Raw genomic sequence first — 19,840 nt, 5'->3', positions numbered from 1 at the left:
TAAACTATCAAAAAAATATCTGTTTAAATCTCATAATAACAATTATTCGACCCTCCAAAAATTAGAAATCATTTGTGAAAAAATAACGGTCAAAATTATTTTGAAAATTTTTTGTCGAAAAGTAGGCCGTTGAAAAATTACAGAATTTTTTCAAATCATCGACGTCGGATTAGATGAAATGATTTGATGTTAATTTAATTTAATTAATTAATCAGAGTAATTTATTGTAAAATCAATTAATTATCTGTTATTTAATAAGAATTAATGATATTCTGTCAAAATAAAAAATTTAAAAAATGAAAAGAAAACATAAGAATCAAAAAATATTTTAACGGTCAAAAAGACATTCAAAAATTTAATCTTTACAAAACAGGGGGCGTCCTACGACAAAAAAACAACAAAAAAAAGGGGAAAATCAACTCTGCCAAGTTTTTCTCAACTAAAAAATTAGCTCTGATTTTAATATCAAAAAAATTTAATTAATTTGGCAAAAATACGCAAACATATGGATTGAAATTGATAATAGACATAATACTGCCATGAATGTGACTGAAGATTAAATCAAGTGAACCTCGACTCGGGAGCAAAAGTGATTTTTAATTTAAGGCCCTTAACCAGTGTATTTCTTTTTTGTGTGTTGTTTCCTACAAATAAATATTAAAATTTTTGCATTTTTATCACATATAAAGTTAATAAATGTGATTAATATATTTCATGATTAGATAAGTGAATCATAAGCTATTTGTGTTGTGCAAAAAATCGCAATTCTGTTGAGTGAAATAGTGGAGAAAAATAAGAAGGAAAAAAAAACATCCAGCAGTGAAAAGGATTTCATTTTTTATGGAAAAATTAGGAGAAGAAAAAAGAAAGAAATAACAGGGAGGAGTATATAGGAGTGAAACATACAGAGAAATATATAAAAAAGAGCGAAAAAGGAAGAAAAAAAAATTAGAAACCTGAGAACATTTATTTAATAGATGCCGAATTAATTCATTGTCATTTATTTTATTACATGGAACAAAAAGCATAATTCGGAAGTGTTGTATGTGTTATTAAAAATAGACATTTATAATATTTATTAAAAATGCACTTGAGTGTAAATTAAACTATATATAAAAAGAGCATAATATCCGGAAGTAATTTAAGTAATATTCATATTCTATGATAAGCGTTCAATGAACTGAATAAGAAGAATATAGTTATCCAAAAAAAAGCAGCATCTATACATTTAAGAGTATACATTAAATAGTTTTTTTCACTCTTTCTCTTCTGCTCTGTATACAACTCACAATACAAGACATTTTACTCCCCCATAATCCATTAGAATACTCACATACATCATGTTTCCGTAAGTCGAACGGCTGTTTATTTATTATTTTTTATATTTGTCGTAGGGTTTCCAAAAATGGAAATACTCCTGACTGGACTTTCTTGCCATATTTGACCCTGAAAATTAAATCAGGAAATTTTAAGTTGTGTGCAATAACTTGAATATGTTAAATTGTTGTCATTTTATGACTATTTAAATACTTAAGTCTATTGTATTAGTTTTATTGAAGACTGCATAGAAGTGTTTTAATTGGCTTTTGTGGAGTTGAATGAACAATCAGGAAAATTACTCATTTTAACAGCTTTGATTGATTTTAATTTCTACCGGTTTTGTAAAATTCAAATTCAAGCGGCTTTATCTGATTTGAATTTTACCGGTTTTGTAAAATTTTAATTTTAACGTTTTTGTAAAATTTTAATTTTAACGTTTTTGTAAAATTTAAAATTTTTGCGATTTTGTAAAATCACAATTCTACCGGTTTTGTAGAATTTAAATTCTAACGGCCTTGTAAAATTCAAATTTAACCGGTTTTTGCAAATTTTAACGAAAGTTCAATTTTTGAACTTCAAAAAGTCAATCAAGCTTGAATTCTGAAAAGACGTTAATTAAATATTAATTAGCATTGACTAATTCTCTCAATGTGCAATGATTCACAATCTGTCATGTGATTCCTTATCACATTATCTGCATTTAAGAAATGTTTTCATATTTTATTATGCAAATATTTTTCATGTTAATCACGTAGAATTCCTGAGTAAATTATTCACCGTTGTATGTCCAGTCATAAACAAATTAAAAAGTAATTCGAGGAAGTGACATTATTTGGAAACTCTATAATAATTTTTACTACTTGATATGTCCATGAATTGATGTTAATTAATTTGATTTCCTTTTTTTTCTTTCCATCTCACTCACCCTCCTTACTACTTACTATCATCATTATTCCATTCAATTTTATAAACATAACTTTTATGTGTAAATTGCAATAATCATATGAAATGATCAAATAATAATGTACAGTGAGCAAAGTATCATTGGGGCACGAGCCTCAGTAATGATCTATGATGAGAATCTCAAGAAATGGATTCCATCAGGTAATTCAAGTGGTCTCAGTAAAGTCCAAATATTTCATCATATACAAAATAATACATTTCGTGTTGTTGGGAGAAAATTACAAGATCACGAAGTCGTCATAAATTGCTCGATAGTTAAAGGCCTAAAATATAATCAGGCAACGGCAACGTTTCATCAATGGCGCGACTCAAAATATGTATATGGATTAAATTTTTCTAGTCAACAAGATGCTGAAAATTTTGCACGTGCAATGATGCATACATTAGAAGTTTTATGTGGCCGTGCTGTGGCTGTGCCGCCAAATAGCCAACAAACTTCACAACCGCAAAATCAGCAACAACAACAACAACAAAATTTATCATATGATGAAGATATGGGATATAGAACGATGACACGAGAAGATGCCGATATTGTGTTAAATCAACAGCAACAACAGACACAAATTTTGTCACCCCAAACGCCAACTTCACAAACTATTCAACAGCAACAACAACAAAATATTCAAGGACATCATCGAGCAAGCAGGTAGCTAAAATATTCCAATTTTTTTCGAAAGGGCGGCTTTATTTCATAATTCGTCTTTAATAATCAGATAGCTTTTGAGCATTTATATTCGTCATATATTTTTTTATTTAAGTTTGTAAATTATAAAATCACGCCGCGTCATTGGCCAATAATAATAATTTCCTTTCCACTTCATTTCTTATTCATTTTTTAGCGCTCCACAAGCACCACAAATGCCAACCATGTCAGTTATGCCACAACAACAGACAATGCAAAATTATCCACAACAATATCCAATATACGCGACCGGTCAGCCACAAATGAATCAAGTTAATCAAATGAATCTTCAACAACAGCCACAAAATGGACAAATTTATGTACCGTCTTCAATATCAATTCAAAATTCATTAAATAATGCAGCAAATGTACCAAAACAGGCACCAATTCCACCAATGATGCCACCACAAGTAAATAATAATAGTAATAATCCATATGCGCATGGTAATCAAATGATACAGCAACAACAACAGCCGATACAACAACAACAACAAATAATACCACCAGCACCACAATATGTACCACAATTACAAACACAAACAAGTGTTCCAGCTGCTCCGCCACCGCCTCCACCATCTGGTTTTGGTAATCCAATTCCACCATGTCCACCGCCTGCACCAATGATGCAACAAACAAATATAGCACAAGTAGCACCAAATAATGCAAATGTTACGAATATTGCAAATGGAGGTTCTGCGCCTCCACCTCCTCCACCAATGCCAATGAATAACTCAAAACCAGGTATGGATATGGGATCATTAGCTGCACAGTTACAGCAAGCTAAATTAAGGCGTACAAATGCACCGCCATCATCACAGCCTAATGAAAATAGTGGAAATAGTACATCAAGTAGTGGAAGCGGTGGTGCTGGAAATTATGGAACAATTGGACGAACAGGAGGTGGCGGTGAAATGGCATCTATGATGGACGAAATGGCTAAAACGTTAGCTCGTCGTAGGGAGAGACAGAAGGATACTGTAAGTAGATTTAAATTAATCCTTGGATTTAAATTTAATCCTAGGATTTAAGATAATCCAAGCAAAAGATACTTGAACTGTTTAACGTTCAAATACCTTTTGTGCATCACTTAACCTACATATTGCACAGCATAATAATAATTCCATATTTGTCATATCCAACAGAGCACCCAAGATGTCGATAGTGATAAATGGGAAAAATCTAATACATTACCACATAAATTGAGTAGCAGTAATTCACAAACACTTCCATCATCTTCATCATCAAATGCAGCATCATCGCTCGCCGACTCACCTCAATCTCGTAAACGTTTCGGCAGTGCCTCTGAAGAGACAATTTTGAAGGTTTGCCAACAAATTTTTTCTTGACTTATGGAAAAAAAGATTTTTCATGCATATTAGTCAAATGATTTAATGGATGAAAATTTTTTTAAGCTTAATCTCCTTCTCCGCACTTCTTTTTTTATTCCTTTTACTCATCATAATGAATCATTTAATATTCATGTTTTTTTTCCTAATTTTCATCTCTTTTCTTTCATCTGTCTACAGCAAGTAAATGGTGGAGATAACTTTTCATTGCCACCATCATTTGATATGAAGGCTTTTAAGGCGGATATCCTAAAAGAAATGCGCAGCGAAATTACCAAAGCAAAGAATGAAATCATTGACGGTGAGTATTCAAGACCTGACTATAAATTTAATTATATATCCATGTGATATCGTGTGACGTCACGTTTTTTTTTAACACATAAAAATGATTCAACAAAAAAATAATCTTCTGTTTATTTCTTGAAACCCACTTTCCGATGATTTCCGTTGTTGATGAATAATCGATTTCGATTTCTGCTTTTATTCCATGCGATTTTCATGTTTATGTATAATTGGTGTCTTCTTTTTGAGTTCATTTTGACCAAGTGATAAGTAGCTTGTTGTGAATTTTATTGAGATTTAACGGATGATCCCATTAAGTTTTTTGAATATTTACAAAATCGTTAAAAATTTAATTTTTTAAAAAACCGGCAAGATTTAAAAATTTACAAAACGGTTGAAAATTTTGAATTTTACAAAACCGGCAAAATCTTCGAATGGGTGTTTCTTTGGATAAATTTTTTCAAAATTTTCGACTTTGAATTAATTTTTCTCATAATCTGGCAATTTTATAGCTCCATTCTTTATATACACTTACGGGATTTGTGCAGATCTTTATTTATGTACAACTATTTTTTACCGTCATGCTTTATTTAATTAAATATTTCAATTTTTATGCCGGTTTCTCGGAATCAAAATATCAAATTCCGACTTTCAACATGAATTTTTTGCAATTTATTCTACTTGTCACTATGGTTAAGTTGATATTTCGCGTGTATTACACCTAAAACTATCGTTTGTTGCTCTTTAAACGCTGCACAAATCCTTAATTAAAGAGAAAAATTTAAATTTTAGTGATTCCGAGAAACTTTTTTCCTAATCCGTGAGAAAATTTATTTTTTGATTTTATGTTTTTGCAGGAATTATAGACTAACAATACAAAATAATGACAGATTGAGATATTAAAATTAAAATTTTAACGAAATTAACAATTTGTTAATTTGTTTAATAGGTTAAAGTAATGTTTTTTTATGAAGCAAATTTTGTAGTTTTTGAGACACGAATTAGACGAATTTGACTTATCCAGAGAATCACCCGAATGCTACAAAACCGTTAAAACTTTTGAATTCACGAAATCGTTGAAATTTTGAAATTTGCAAAACCGTTAAAATTTTTGAACTCTACAAAATCGTTGACATTTTGAATTTTACACTACCGTTGAATTTTTGAATTCTATAAAACAGTAAAATAGAGAATATTTACACTAAATTACAAGCTTTAAGAATTCTTTTGTTTTTGTTTACTTGCTCCAAGTACTACAAAAATTCATGGAAATATACAGCGTAAAATATTTGATTTTCTTATGAAAATTTACACCAATTGGCGATGTCAGATGCTTTAAGGACCTAAATTGGAGATCAAATCTTAAAGCACAAAGTGAATTTAATGGAAGCAAAAAATTCCCAAGAAATATCAAATTACTTTTGTTTACTGATATAAATGAAAATCAGAGTGTCATTGAGTCGAGAAATTCTCGCTGTGAATCTCAAGATAATCGATTCGAAAATGTCTCTTGCTAGCCTTGAACACAGTCAGAAAACGTGAAAGTCAAACACATTGCATCAAAATTTTAACAGAAAATATATTTACTCGCCGAAACTTTTATAACTCAATAAAACAAGTTTAATGTACAAAATTTGATGATTATATTTACTAGCACATATGGATATAGGGTAGAAAAAATTGAAAAATCACTGAGAAAAATCGATTTTTTCTTTTACTAGCCTTTTCCTAATTAATTTAGTGAGTAATTTGTGTCAGGAATTAAAATTAGCAGTAAATGAACTTTGAATAGAGTGAAACTGGGTTGTTAGAAATTGCTTATATTTACATTTTTCTCATGAATTAATTTTTATTTCGATGAGTTTTGTGATGAATCATCGATTTTGTATTATTTTGTGGACTTTTCATATTGATTTGTTCTGGATGAGATTTCAATATCGTTGATGGGGAATTGATTTAATGGAATATATTGAGGACTAGATAGTGGAATTAGATTAAATTTTACTAGACTAGGATTTAATTAGGGTTTCAATCCCGAAATTAAGGAAGGACTGAATCGATTCAATATTGGGATTAAAAATCACACTTTTGATCAAGTTTAGTAATGCACCGATCAAATCAGAGCTCGAATTCGACTCCATAATCCGGGAAAACCGATTTTTCTGACTTGACTCCATATCTAATTCGAGTAGATTCCAAACTATTAATTAAATGAAATTTCAAATTTGAATAATTTCATTCTATTTCTGTACTAGAATTTTAATTCACTAGATTCGTATTTAAGCTTCAATTTTCCAAAATCCGATCAAATTCAACTTCATCCAAATACCATGTTGACAAAAATATGTTAGAACTAGTCATCAACTGGACATTAACTAGTTCCACGTATTTTTGTGCACTCGAGAATTGATTAATGACAATCCACAAACTTAAAACACTCAATCTCTTATCAAATTGACTAATTCAAAAGCGTACATCACCAATTAAATCACTAACAATTTTACAACTTAATTTTAACATGATCAAATTTACGATCTGTTTATTATTGAAAAGAAATTTTTATTTATTTATTCTCTTTTTTCTTCTTTTTTTTCTCTTTTCTCATTACAATTTTTTTAGCTATCAAAGTAGAACTTAATCGACGCCGATAAATACTAGTGCTGATTATTTTGTATTCATCGATCTACAGTTAATTTTTAATTTCCTATTTCCTTAAAATTAACTATATATTAAAAAATTTATATTGAGAAGATTATAAGAAGCAGATGGAGGAAAGAAAAAAACCTTTTTTTTATGTCTTGAAGTATTTATACACTTACTATACGCATTTACGAATTGATAACAAATTGAATGAATGAAAAAAAACCGCAAGAAAATGACATTATTATCCCGTGACATCCAATTCTAATCAAATTTCTATTTAAATTAAGGTAAATACATTATATACACATAATTATAAAACTACCTATAATAATAATAATAAATAATAAAAAAAAATCACAAAAAAGAAGAAAAACATTCAATATCTATTAATACTTTTTTATTTGGACAAGTAAATGAGTCATGGCTAATAAAAAAGAAAAAAAGCTATTGTTACAACATAATATTTTATGAGAAAATAAGAATATGAAACTTTAGTTACACAACAACACATATACCTAATATACAAATAATGAAAAAGTTTTTAATTTACTTCTTTTTATTAATTTTTTTTTCTGTATTTTGATATACGACAGTAAAAGATTTTTTTTATATGCATATAATTAAAGTATCTATGATAACGGAAACAAAACCTATTTGCAAGTGATTTAAAGAGAAAATTTTGAGAAATTTTATTATAAAATATTATTATTATTAAAAGACCTATTAAAACGGACTTAAGGTGATAATGAAAATGAGTAATGGAAAATTCTTCAAGGCTTGGTCATTAGGATGAGGAATAGTTTCTTCGTTCTGATCACAGCTTGATGTCAACTTGAGTTTTGTGTAGAATTGAGTCTACTTTTCCATACAAAATCCAAGTCAACTTCAATCTATGGTTCTGATGAAATTTAACGACCATAAATTGTTTAAAAATGTTCTGTGTTTTCTTAGGGTTTGTCCAAAACTGCAGACATACAGACAAAATTGGCTATAGTCTTGGACAATCTATGACTTAGAGCTCGAAGTCGACATGCATTTTGTAAGGATCCGAGCCGAGTCAAGTCGACTGTTTCATACAAAATTCGAGTGGACTTCGAATTCTGCCTGCGTATCTGAATTACAGACTTGGGGTTCTTGTCCGAATTCTTGACTATTTTTCAGAGCTCAAAGTCGACTTACATGAAATTTACTTTTTTCCTTATTCTTAATCTTCTGCATTATTTTTTAATCTACCAGATTAAATCTTCATTCACTTGATTCATATCTTGCAGAGCAACTGAATCCATTTCCAAAATTCTCATATCAATTACAACACTTTTTGGCAACAATTAAATGTTAATTTTGACCCAAATCCAACCATATTAGAAAAAACAGACTGTATACATTAAAATATACGAATTTTTTTTATCGGGATATATCACATAGCATGATTCGAAATTAAGCTTAAATTATTATACCAGACTATTTTTATCGGATACAAGACTGAAAAAAAAATTAATTTTTAATTGCATGAAATTTTTTTATATACACAAAATTTAGTTTTATATGTTTGCTTAGTGATTAATATCCCGAGATTCATGACTTATTTGATGAAATTATCAAAACATACGCGATGCACAATTAGAGATTAGAAGTGGGGAATAAATAGGACTCATTGCATTCTGAGTGATCAGCCTGATTCTGTACAGATAGATCATGCTCGTGATAGAAGTCCAAATTATCATTTTCTTGATTGATTCAGAAATTATACAACAGTATTAGGTGCCAAAATTTTGAAAATTTGTCAATACAAACCCGAGCAGTACCAGTCGGCAAATTATTTGCATCATATTCCTGTAAATTAGAGGAGACTTTTGGGAATTTTGTCTTCAAAAACCCCAGAAATTGAGGAATTTTGACCCAAAATTCCACCATAAATACGTTCCTAACTCTCAATATGAAAGCTGTAATAATGCTGACCACAAAGAAAGTTACAAGTTAAATTACTTTAACAGTCCATACATTTGGCAGCTGACAATTATAATCAACTTAATATCATAATTAAAAGACTCACCAAGGTCAATGTCTCATATCCAGAAACTTTTCGATATCTACAAGCCATTAGAACCTGTCGTATAGATAATATCTTAATTAACAAAAAAGTGACTAAAATCCACTGAGACAACGTTGATATAAAAATAGAACTGATTAGCACATTTAACAGAACTTAATCGACACATTACACAGACACAAAAAAAGAATATAATTCTCATCGCAATGACCAAGCATATGATTACTCTAAAAGAAGAATAATATCCATGCAACTTAATCAGTGTGAATAGTTTCTGTTTATATTTCATTTAACGATAAAATATAATTACATTAAGTAAGACAAAATAGTATTATGGACATAATTTCATGGCATTAATTTTCACAAAAATTATGTATTTTACTGTAATGTGCGAACGAGTTCTTATTTTCGGAATTTCAATTTCGAATGGTTCTTATTTTCGGAAACAAATTTAAATTTCAAATGAACGTTAATAATCTAAACGAAAAAAACTCTTAATTAGCGTTTAATTATTGATTTTAAAGCAAGATTATGCTTAAACTAAAATAAATAATTGTAAAAAATTAAAGAAAAAGTCTCAAATAATGAAGAAAAGTTAATTAACAACATTTAAGTTTTTCATTGTTTTCTTAGAATGTTTGTAAACAAACAATGAAAACAAAACCAAAAATTTTGAATAATTTTTGAAAAAACTAACTTAAAGCTGATTAGTTTAGCTTTAAACTTCGATTAAATGATTGAAAAAGCTTCAATGAACATAATTAAATCGTTTATCTTGATTTAAATGAAGCAACCAAGCTTAAAATCATGAAAAACTAAAAATTTTAAAAGTTTTGATGTTTTTCAAGATGGCGGATTTTTTCCGAAAAAACATTCGAAATATGATTCAAATTTCTTCGAATCAACGTCTGCATCAACTGTTCGCACATTACAGGTATTTTATTTTGCCACGAAGGAATGTTCCGTTAATGTTGTTGGTATGAAAAAAACAAAAGAATAGGACGAAAATTATTGACATTTTCATAGCAATAGCAACATACACACCTCAAAATTCCTTTTTTTGAATGTTTTCTTCTTTTTTCCATTAACCATAGAATAGAAAATAGATTTTTTTAGTCTTTTTTATTACCATAAAGCTGTGTTGTTCAAACTGTGTGTTGCGACACGCTATTGTGACACTTATGTGACGTGGGACGCTAATGTGGCACATGTGTAACATCGAATTATTTCAGAAATCCTATGAATCGCATCTTGTGTGCGGTTTCGCGACACGTGACACGCTAATGTGACATATGTGTGACAACAAATTATGTTAGAAATCCTATGAATCGCATGTTGTGTGCGGTTTCTTGGTAATGTGACACTTGTGTGACATTGAATTTTGTTACAAAATTCCACGAACCACATGTCGTGTGTATTATCGATAGGTGTGACGTGACACAAAACAGTTTGAGCAACACTGACATAAACTGATGATTATTTATGTTTCCAATTCTATTGAATTCTTTGTGACTCTCTTTTTTTATATCAAAAAAAACTTTTGTAATTCCAAAATTCTCTTTTTGTACATGAATCATTACCTATAATTAGGGTTTGGCGTTTGTGTGCAAATTGCGTATGTTTTATGCAAGTATTGCTTACAATATGCGAATGTTTCATGCAGTTAATGCATACAATATTCGTAAATATCATGTAAGGTTCTAAAATTGCATGCTAGTTTGCACATACTGTTTGCAAATATCGTATACAAGTGCTTGAATTGCATCTAAATTCAAGTACTTGTATGCAAATCCTGCAAGCAGTTCTACTTACTAACTTACATGCAATTGTAGAACATTATTTTCTTGCAACTATTGCATGCAAGTGCTAGAATTTATTCGTAAATTCTTGAACTTGTATGCAATACTTGTATGAAATGTGTGCATAATACAAGCAGTTGTATGCAACACTTGTATCAAATATCCGCATATTACATCCAAATATCGAACCCTACCTTTAATTAACATTTATTTTTAATTATTATTCTTATGATATAGAACTCATGCGTTGTATAAAAGAATGTCTTATAATGTTTACCAATATTGATGCAGTTTTGTAAGAATGAGTGATCCTTGAATGGCATTTTTTTAAATAATTGTTCGAATATCCTCGCGATTTGTTTATGTTTTATGTGGTAAAAGCTGCTTAAAATTTTTTTGATTCTTATTCACGAATTTTTATGAGAATTTTTTGGAATTTTAAGGAGTTTTTACTTTGGAATATATTTGGGTTGTAAAGAGGTTATGGTTAGTGTCTGTTCACACTAAGCAGATCTTGTTACAGCTCAGATTGTAGAGTATTTTTGAGGCTGAAATATCCATTCAGTTATGCATACCACATGGCATAATATTGACACAAGTATGTAGAATGGAGATTTTAGCCAATTGTGAGCATTAAAGTTTGGTGACATATTGGATTTATAAGGTGAATCAATCCATCAACATCCTTTGAACGAGGAATAAGAGTGAAATATGAATAGCTAGGATCAGATCCGAACTCTTGGATTTTGACGTGAGGTTTGAAACACATTGGACCCCGTATTGAGAATTAAACCTTACTATTTACTAGAGTTCGAAAGTTGGACTCAAGTATGCATTGCTTGCAAGTATTACAAGCGCTTGAAATTAATTGTTTGCAAGTATTGCATACAACCGCTTGCTAGCAGGCATATTAGAGACATTGACTAGGGTAAACCCCCTCGAAAACTGGTCCTGACTCTAAAATTCAATTCATTAAATTTTCTTATATGGTTCGAAAATTACATGCAGTTATGCGCATATAGTTTGCAAGTCTTGCATACAAGTGCAACAATTTCATAAAGCATTTGCATGCAAGACTTGTATTTGTATGCGCATCCTTGTTAGCAATTGTCGAACCCTATTTTTTTACAATAATTAAATCCTTTAAAAATAAACCAAAATGTCACCAACCCATGCCATGCTACAAAAATACTTGATAATATTTCCATACATATAATTTTATTCTTCTAAGGAATTTCCATTGCAAAACAAAAATAAAAGATAAAAATGTTTTTACGTTCATGGAAAATAAAAAAAAAAGAAATTGCATGTAAAATAAAACAATTTTTTCTAGTAAAACGAAAATTGAAACACTTTCTAATCATTAAACAAGTGAATAATTGTAAACAAGATTGTCTATTCGTGAAATTTTTTCCATTAATGGGAAATGATAATCGTAATTTATTAATTAAATATTAATATTTAAAAAAAAAGTTAAAATTGAGATAAAAAAAAAGTGAAATGTAGAAATTACAAAAATTGATGAGAAATCCACCCTTAATGCTGAAAGTAATTACATAGTAAATTTAATGCACACATGGAAATTTTTTTCTTTCTCTTCGTAATTTTACCTCTTTGGATATATGACAAAAAAAACTCCTGCAAAATATTATGCAAATTTAATTAAATTAAACAAAATGTTGTTCTGCACATGACTGTTTTTAATTATTACCTTTACTTAAATGAAACAAAATATTTAAATAATATAAAGAATCCATACCTGTGCGACATGAGATTGAACGGTAAGTCATCTGGATAATGACGGAATTGAAGAAGATTTTGAATGAAATTTTTTGGTTTTGGGAAAATTTAGCAAAATTCTCATTATTTTTAGAAAATTAAAATAAATATTTGGAACTACTCACGATTAAATTACCGAGTAAAGAAATTAATTATACTAATAAAATAGTAGAAATACTAGCTATTATAAAAGTGATGATACTCACCACTAGACTACCGAGGAAATTAAATCCATGAATAGAATTTCGAAAATTCTACTGGAATTGGAACTAACAGAAGATTAGCTAAATTTTAAGTTTTGGTAATTGTATACAAGCATGTGCATACTTGCTAACAAGTGTTGTATGCAAGTGCTAGAATTCAAATGTTAATTCTACCACTTGCATGCGATTCTTGTGTACATAATATGGATACATGCATACAATTTTCGAATCCAGTAAAAGTATACAAGTGACCAACTAGGCCCTGTTTTGTGAGGTCTACTTTTACGTCCGTTTCTAGTTCAATCCTAATAAAAAGGTGAATCCGGAATGAACTTTGCAAGGATTTTTAAGAAGAGTTTCTGCAAATTTCGTTTCTGATATCAACAAGGGTAAAGACTTAAATGTAGATTGAAGGAATATCTCTAGACTACTCAACTAGAACATGGAAAAAACACCGGGCTAAAACTTTAAGAAACATGACCCCCACATCGTGATATTGTAATCGGTAGGTAGACATTAGGGCTATACAAAATTGAAATGACTGAAAAAAACATTGTCTGTGGTACAATGAAGTAGCAGGTTTTGATGCAATCAAAGTCTAAATATTTCATTAATTATAACCAAAGTTCATATCCTCAAATTGGTAATTTTGATGCAAATTAATCCAGTTGTTTGCAAACTATGGGAACTATTGGAGGTTCCAGACTAAGCTTTCTTGAAATCTCCAAAATGACATCTAATGTACCGAGAATCAAAATAGTTTGAGAAACACTGTATTGCCGAGTGGACAAAAATTGCATAAAAGTATTGCATACAAGTGCTAGAATTGCTTGAAAATTCTAGAACTTGTTTGCAATTCTTGCATGCAATTGTCGATCATAAAAATACATTATTACTAGTTAAAAGGCAAGTTAATGTCTACTTGATGACAAATTCCAACGGCTATCTGTTCATTCGGGATTAATCCATTTTACACCATAATAATGCAAAAGACCCAACTGGGGATATGACAAAATGACTCTAACAAAGCTGACTGCGATGGCTTTTAATTACTAATTCAGGTTTTCCCAAAACAAAATTTCATTCTTCTTTTCACTTTCATCCAATTAATCAATGTCCATTCCATTCATTCTCGCTCGTAGCTCAGGAAAAAGATAATTGTAGGATGCAAAAAAGTTAATAAATTGGATCTGAAATTGAAAAAATTTTTATATTATAGAAAATTAAAAGAAAATGAAGGAAAAACCAACTGACATATATAGTGAGATTTTATTAAAAATTGATGAAAATAACCTAAAAAAAAGAAAAGAATAATCAGGTATGAATGAAAATAAGCAAGATAAAATTCTGATATGATGTAATTTTACCTTTAAATGAAGATTTGTCCCATTCGATAAATGATTATGATGAAAATATGCTAATATTGTATAGAATTTAAATGGCATTTTTCTTATCATTTTTACAATGAACACGATTTGATATGAAAAATAAAAAAATAATGAATTTTTTATAACAAAAAAAAAAAAAAAAAATATGAAGAAACGAGAGACATAAAAACAGTGAAGTCTACTTATCTTTAGTTTATAAGGCGGAAAAAAAATATGTAATAAAAATAGAAATGAGAAAATTGATGAAATAATCAGTTTTTTTGTTTGCGATAAGTGACGATTAAAAATGCATCTAATCAAATTTTCAAGGAAAAATCTAATCATGATGGATGAAGAATAATAAAAAATGTTTTTTGCTAGTTCTGTGTGCGTTTCAAGAATGAAAAAAATGGAAAAAAGGAAGAAAGAAAACTTTTACTGTTTTAGAAACATAAAAAGTATTTTTTTATTTAATTTTTTACTTCTTTTTTTCTATTCATTACGGATGAGCAAAGTTCCATTCGTGGCGTATTTTCCTTTAATGGATTCGATGTTATTTATTATTGAGATTTATTAGCTTCTAGTCTGTCTATCGCGATGACCATGGAGTTGTCATAAATGAGCTAATTTTACATGGACTGGGATTAATGTTATCAGGTTTCATATCTGAAATTCCTGAATCGTTATTGAATTAGGTATAAATTCAATTTTTGTAACATCCGGAGTAATATTTAGGGATGGTCAACAGTTAGTCAGTGATCCAAATTTTGAGAAATGGCTGTGGGGAAGAAAAATCCAAAAGCTTTCTTTTAAGATTAAATGCTATGTGTAATACCTCAAGGAACACAAAGATGACTACAACAACGGCAAGGACATCCTCATTAATTCCATACGTGGTCTAATTGAACTACGAACGCATTGTAGCTTTCAAATGGTTATCACTTGATGATTTGGTTGTAATACTTTAGAATTCTAACTTCATTCTTACTCAAAAGATACAACTTAAATTAGAGTTCAAAGTCAAGTCAAATATTATCAGATGAATTGAAATAATCAAGTAGAACCGTACCCAAATTCATTCAATATTCATATCAAATTAAGACTCTGCATTGTGTGAATCCCTGTCATAATGGATAATACTCTTTTCCAGAGTTGTCTGAACTATGTTTTGCGGAACAATTCTGTTCTGCTAAAATCTTTCGGAAATTCCATGAACCGTATGCCATGTGCGGTTTCGGTTGTAGCTATCCACCAAGGTGTCGTGGCACAGAATAGCTTGAGCAACACTGCTCTATATGATGATTGAGAGATCCGGTCTCTGGTGAGAATCGAACCCATGTACTCACAAAAGAGTGATGCAGATATCCGGTCAGTATCCTAACCAATTGTCCACAGAGTCCTTTTCAATAACCGCTGTTTTGCGTTAACCGCATTTTTAGGTAATAAACCGCTGTTATGCTGTTAACGGTTAACCGCTGTCAGAAACCCTATATTTGACTCCATACCTCAAATTCCACTCTGTTCAGACACCACAACATGTTGCAACACCTAACTTTCAAACAACCACTCCCTATAACATTCGGCCCATATATAAATTGCAATTAATTTCCATGTCTTGCACTCTAATTGATTACCCATTGAAATCCCAGTCCATAATAACAAATGTCTAGCGAATCAACACAGATAAAATCTGTCTTACCTCTACAATAAGTCCACCAACTACATAGAAAATACTCCCCGAATGGGACATTGCTATAACAAATCATTTTTAAATACTTGTTTAAATTTATAAGAAGAGACAAAGTTTGTTTAGCTTTTTTATTCTCGAAGAGCTGCATGCTCTTTTAATTTTAAAACTGAAATGTTAAAGGAAAAGCAAGGACGATGAAAAAAAGAAGAATATAAAAATATATATATTGCAATTGCTTTTATCTTATTTTCCGTGTGATGAAGAGGGAGATGATGACGACAATTTTTCGATATAGACATGCTTGACAAAAAAAAAAAAATTTTGGCGTCAATAATAAAAAAAAGTAAAAAAAAATGAATATTTAAAAAAAAAGAACTTTGTTGTGCCTTGTGCAATTTTAGATAATCCAAGAAACAAGTAGCAACACATAGACACGAAATAAATATGTTGAAAATTGTAAAAATCTCCCTCCTCTAATATTATAAACATGTGTATTTTTGTTTCATATCGATGCCTGCTTTTATTCTTCTTTTTTAGCTGAATAATAATTTTTTTTTTGTTTTTTATTACGAAAGAAATCATAAAAAAAACTCCATCAGACTCTTTTTTTTAGCATAAATAATTTATCTTTTTTTTACTTCTTGCTTATTAATTTATGAAAAAAAAAGAAACAAAAAAAAATATTGATAGTGCTAATGAAGTAATTATACAATATACTATTGATAAATAAAAATGAATTAAAACAGAAAAAAATTTGTTTGTCTTTTAATTAACATGTTCATTATCACATTGTGTGGTTATTACAGGATTTTATGTAATTTTTTCCATAAAAATAACGGTCAAAATTATTTTTGAATTATTGGTTTTTGCAAAATTGTTGAATTTCAGCGTTCTGATTTCCCCCTAAGTAAACATTGTGAAAAATCATAAATTTTTAATTAGCTTCTCAATATTTCTCAATTTTATTCAATTCATATTGATTAATTAGACGTAATTAACTTAAAACTAGAGTGATCAATCATTAATACAGATGAGAATCAGTAATAGTAAATTTACAACAAAAGACAGATTCTCCCTTTCCTAAATAACGGTTGAAAAAAATTCAAAAATTTACAACAACAATTTTAACAACAAACCGTCATGAAGAGAATATTGTAAATTGTAGCATAATTACACAATTATTAAATAATTTATCAATACAAAACAATAGAACAAGTGTAATACAGTGTAAATTAAAAGATCCAGTCGATAAAACACGATAAAATTCGCGAGTACGTTCAGAAAACTAAAATGATATCTCTCTCTCACTCTCTTTCGTTTTATTAGTGTGCAAAATTCAATCATTCAAAATCTAAAAGCTAACCGAGGAGGTAATGAAAAAAGGACATTATAATCGATGCTGTAAAGTATAGAAAGTGTTTTATTTGTGAAAAAATATCATAAATCATAGTGCTAAAAGGTGAATAAACTGTAATTTAGTTAAATAATCGAATTAATGTGATAAGAAGCAAAAAGAAAAAAAAAAAAATGCAATTTTTTATAAAAACAAAAAAAAATATAAATTCAAGAAATCTTAATTGAATGTGTTAATTAATGTGTGAAATATTTTGTGTTCGATGATTTAAGCGACAGATTGTTGTATCAAATAGAGAATAGGAAAAGTTATGCATTGGAATTTAGATTTATTTTTGGAATAGACACATAAAAAAAAATTAAAAATTATATATATTCACAAAGCATCCGGTGACTAATATTAGTTAGTTTTTTTTCTTCTCTCTTTCTCTCTCACTGTGTCACATTAAGCTTGTTGCTTGCTTACTTGATATTTTTTTTTTCATTCCAATATATATTCAATGAATATTTCTAAAATGAGTAATATGCTAATACAAAAATATGTTTCATAATAAATCTTCATGAAATTTCAATTCAATAACAAGATCCAGTAATTCTAGAGTATAGAAAATATCATCATCCATTTGTTATACAGCAATCTCATCAATTATTTCATAACATTACGAGCAACAAAAATAAAATCCATAGTGCCAAAAAAACATCACAGGTGTCTAATTAAAAGCATTATTGTATCTTATTTAGATCGCACGCTTCAGCATCATTACACAGATTATATTAATGTGTTGGTAAAGAGATATATTCCGAAGACATAAAAGATCCGGAGAATAAAAAAAGGAGAAGAGGAAAGAAAAAAAGCTACAAGTTTAAAGCCATTCAGTACTGTGTGTATGTGTGTTATCAAAAAAACGTGCTGCATAATATAAAATATATGAGTATAAGCATATAAAAATATATAAAAGAGAGAAAAAGCTCACACAAGAAATATTCTAGCATAATCAATATCAAGAAAAGAAAAGTTTTGACATAATTTGAGCATTAATCATAATATTGAATATGGCTGAAGCGGGATCAGACGTATCAAATCCCTCATCGAATTCTTATGTCATTCGTGGACAGATTTTTGAAGTGGGTCCACGATACACAAACCTAGCGCACATAGGTGAAGGAGCATATGGTGTTGTTGTGTAAGTATTTAAACTATTTTATTTGTTTTTGTGTCTGATGTTGTGACTGGGTTTTAAGGACTGCAATAATTTTAAGTGCTATGGGTGCTGGATCAGTGCAATCGACTGATTTCCGTTAAGAATTAAAAATAAATCCTACGATTTAAAATAAATCCTCAGATTTAATTCAGGATTAGCAAAATAACAGCTTAGATCTAAATTAGTTCCAGTTCCATAAATCCTAGTCATCAGCATCATAGCTACATATATTCATGTATGGTCATTTATGTTACATTCGATATTGATCCTATTGAATTAAGACTGTTGGCTCATATATCAAACACATCATAATTTTAATATGCGTAAAGAGGATTAATTGCGATTATAATTTTCTTTCTCTTTACTGATTGATACGGTAAACAAATTACCTACTGAATTTCCTTTTTTTTTCAATTAATTGAATTGTGTGATGAATGGTTTATTTTACTGTGGATTATAATTGAGCGACACTTGTATTAATTGTTGGTTGGGAAACTACTGGATCTCATAATGTAAATGCAAATGCTGAATGCTCTTGGGGATATTTCAAAATCTAATGCTGTACCAGCAAATGCAAAAATCATTATTCAATTCCGAAAGTTCATAAATATGTATGTACATGTTAAGCTATCAATTTATAGATCCTGTCCATTTGATTGAATGCATTTAGGTACGAAAATTTGTGTTACGCATTTTCATACACGTCTAAAATTGCAACTAAAAAGTCTGATTGAAATGATAAAATTTGTTGAAAATAAACAAAATTGGCATTATACGATGTGTATCTGCAGGATATTTTTGTTGAATGTTACGGTCGGTGTCTATTAAGTGGGATTAAATAAAAATATCATTTTCAGAATTTTACGCCAAAAATATGTTAGCATATCAACAGTGTGCATAAAATGTTTCATTCCTATAAATATCAAATTTTCAATTATTTAATGGAATGTCTGTATCCTGTAGCATTTTTAAATAGACATTACTGCCACTATACATTTGTACATATCATTGAAAAATATTTCAATAGCCAGTTCTGTTGAAAATTCCTAAATTTTCAATAAATATTTTCCATATCGTACATCAATTATATCATAATTAACTGACAACTAAACCACAATATTTCCAAAATACACTTTAATAATTACAAATACATTTTGGGGT

At 29.3% G+C, this 19,840-nt stretch overlaps 2 protein-coding genes across 4 annotated transcripts in view; both read left to right on the top strand.

Moving 5' to 3' along the window:
- The first annotated feature begins 419 nt into the window (after nt 1-419).
- Nucleotides 420-16,763, top strand: ena (ENAH actin regulator enabled). 2 transcript variants are annotated; one of them, XM_070649244.1, is made up of 8 exons: nt 420-1,348; nt 2,351-2,929; nt 3,123-3,942; nt 4,108-4,287; nt 4,492-4,612; nt 7,213-7,523; nt 11,323-11,449; nt 11,532-16,763. In XM_070649244.1, the coding sequence occupies exons 1-6, from the start codon at nt 1,341-1,343 to the stop codon at nt 7,242-7,244; spliced, it is 1,740 nt and encodes a 579-aa protein (XP_070505345.1). In that variant the 5' UTR covers nt 420-1,340; the 3' UTR covers nt 7,245-7,523; nt 11,323-11,449; nt 11,532-16,763. The 2 variants fall into 2 exon arrangements, with proteins under 2 accessions (XP_070505345.1, XP_070505344.1); XM_070649243.1 differs by having other exon boundaries at nt 11,323-16,763.
- A 687-nt stretch (nt 16,764-17,450) lies between these two features.
- The window catches only part of rl (Mitogen-activated protein kinase rl), a 38,208-nt gene continuing 35,818 nt past the window's right edge, over nt 17,451-19,840 (top strand). Inside the window, exons 1-2 of one of the 2 annotated variants that reach the window (XM_070649254.1) lie at nt 17,451-17,583; nt 18,219-18,661. In XM_070649254.1, coding sequence (XP_070505355.1) covers nt 18,531-18,661 — 131 coding nt within the window. In that variant the 5' untranslated portion in view covers nt 17,451-17,583; nt 18,219-18,530. Of the gene's footprint in view, nt 17,595-18,218; nt 18,662-19,840 lie in introns of both variants that reach the window. The other variant, XM_070649255.1, reaches the window with a different exon arrangement.

The sequence above is a fragment of the Chironomus tepperi genome, unplaced genomic scaffold (genome assembly GCF_022539635.2).
Source record: "Chironomus tepperi strain 1889 unplaced genomic scaffold, CSIRO-AGI_Ctep_v1 contig_422, whole genome shotgun sequence".
Classification (NCBI taxonomy): domain Eukaryota; kingdom Metazoa; phylum Arthropoda; class Insecta; order Diptera; family Chironomidae; genus Chironomus; species Chironomus tepperi.
This window is presented reverse-complemented; position numbering and strand designations above follow the sequence as displayed.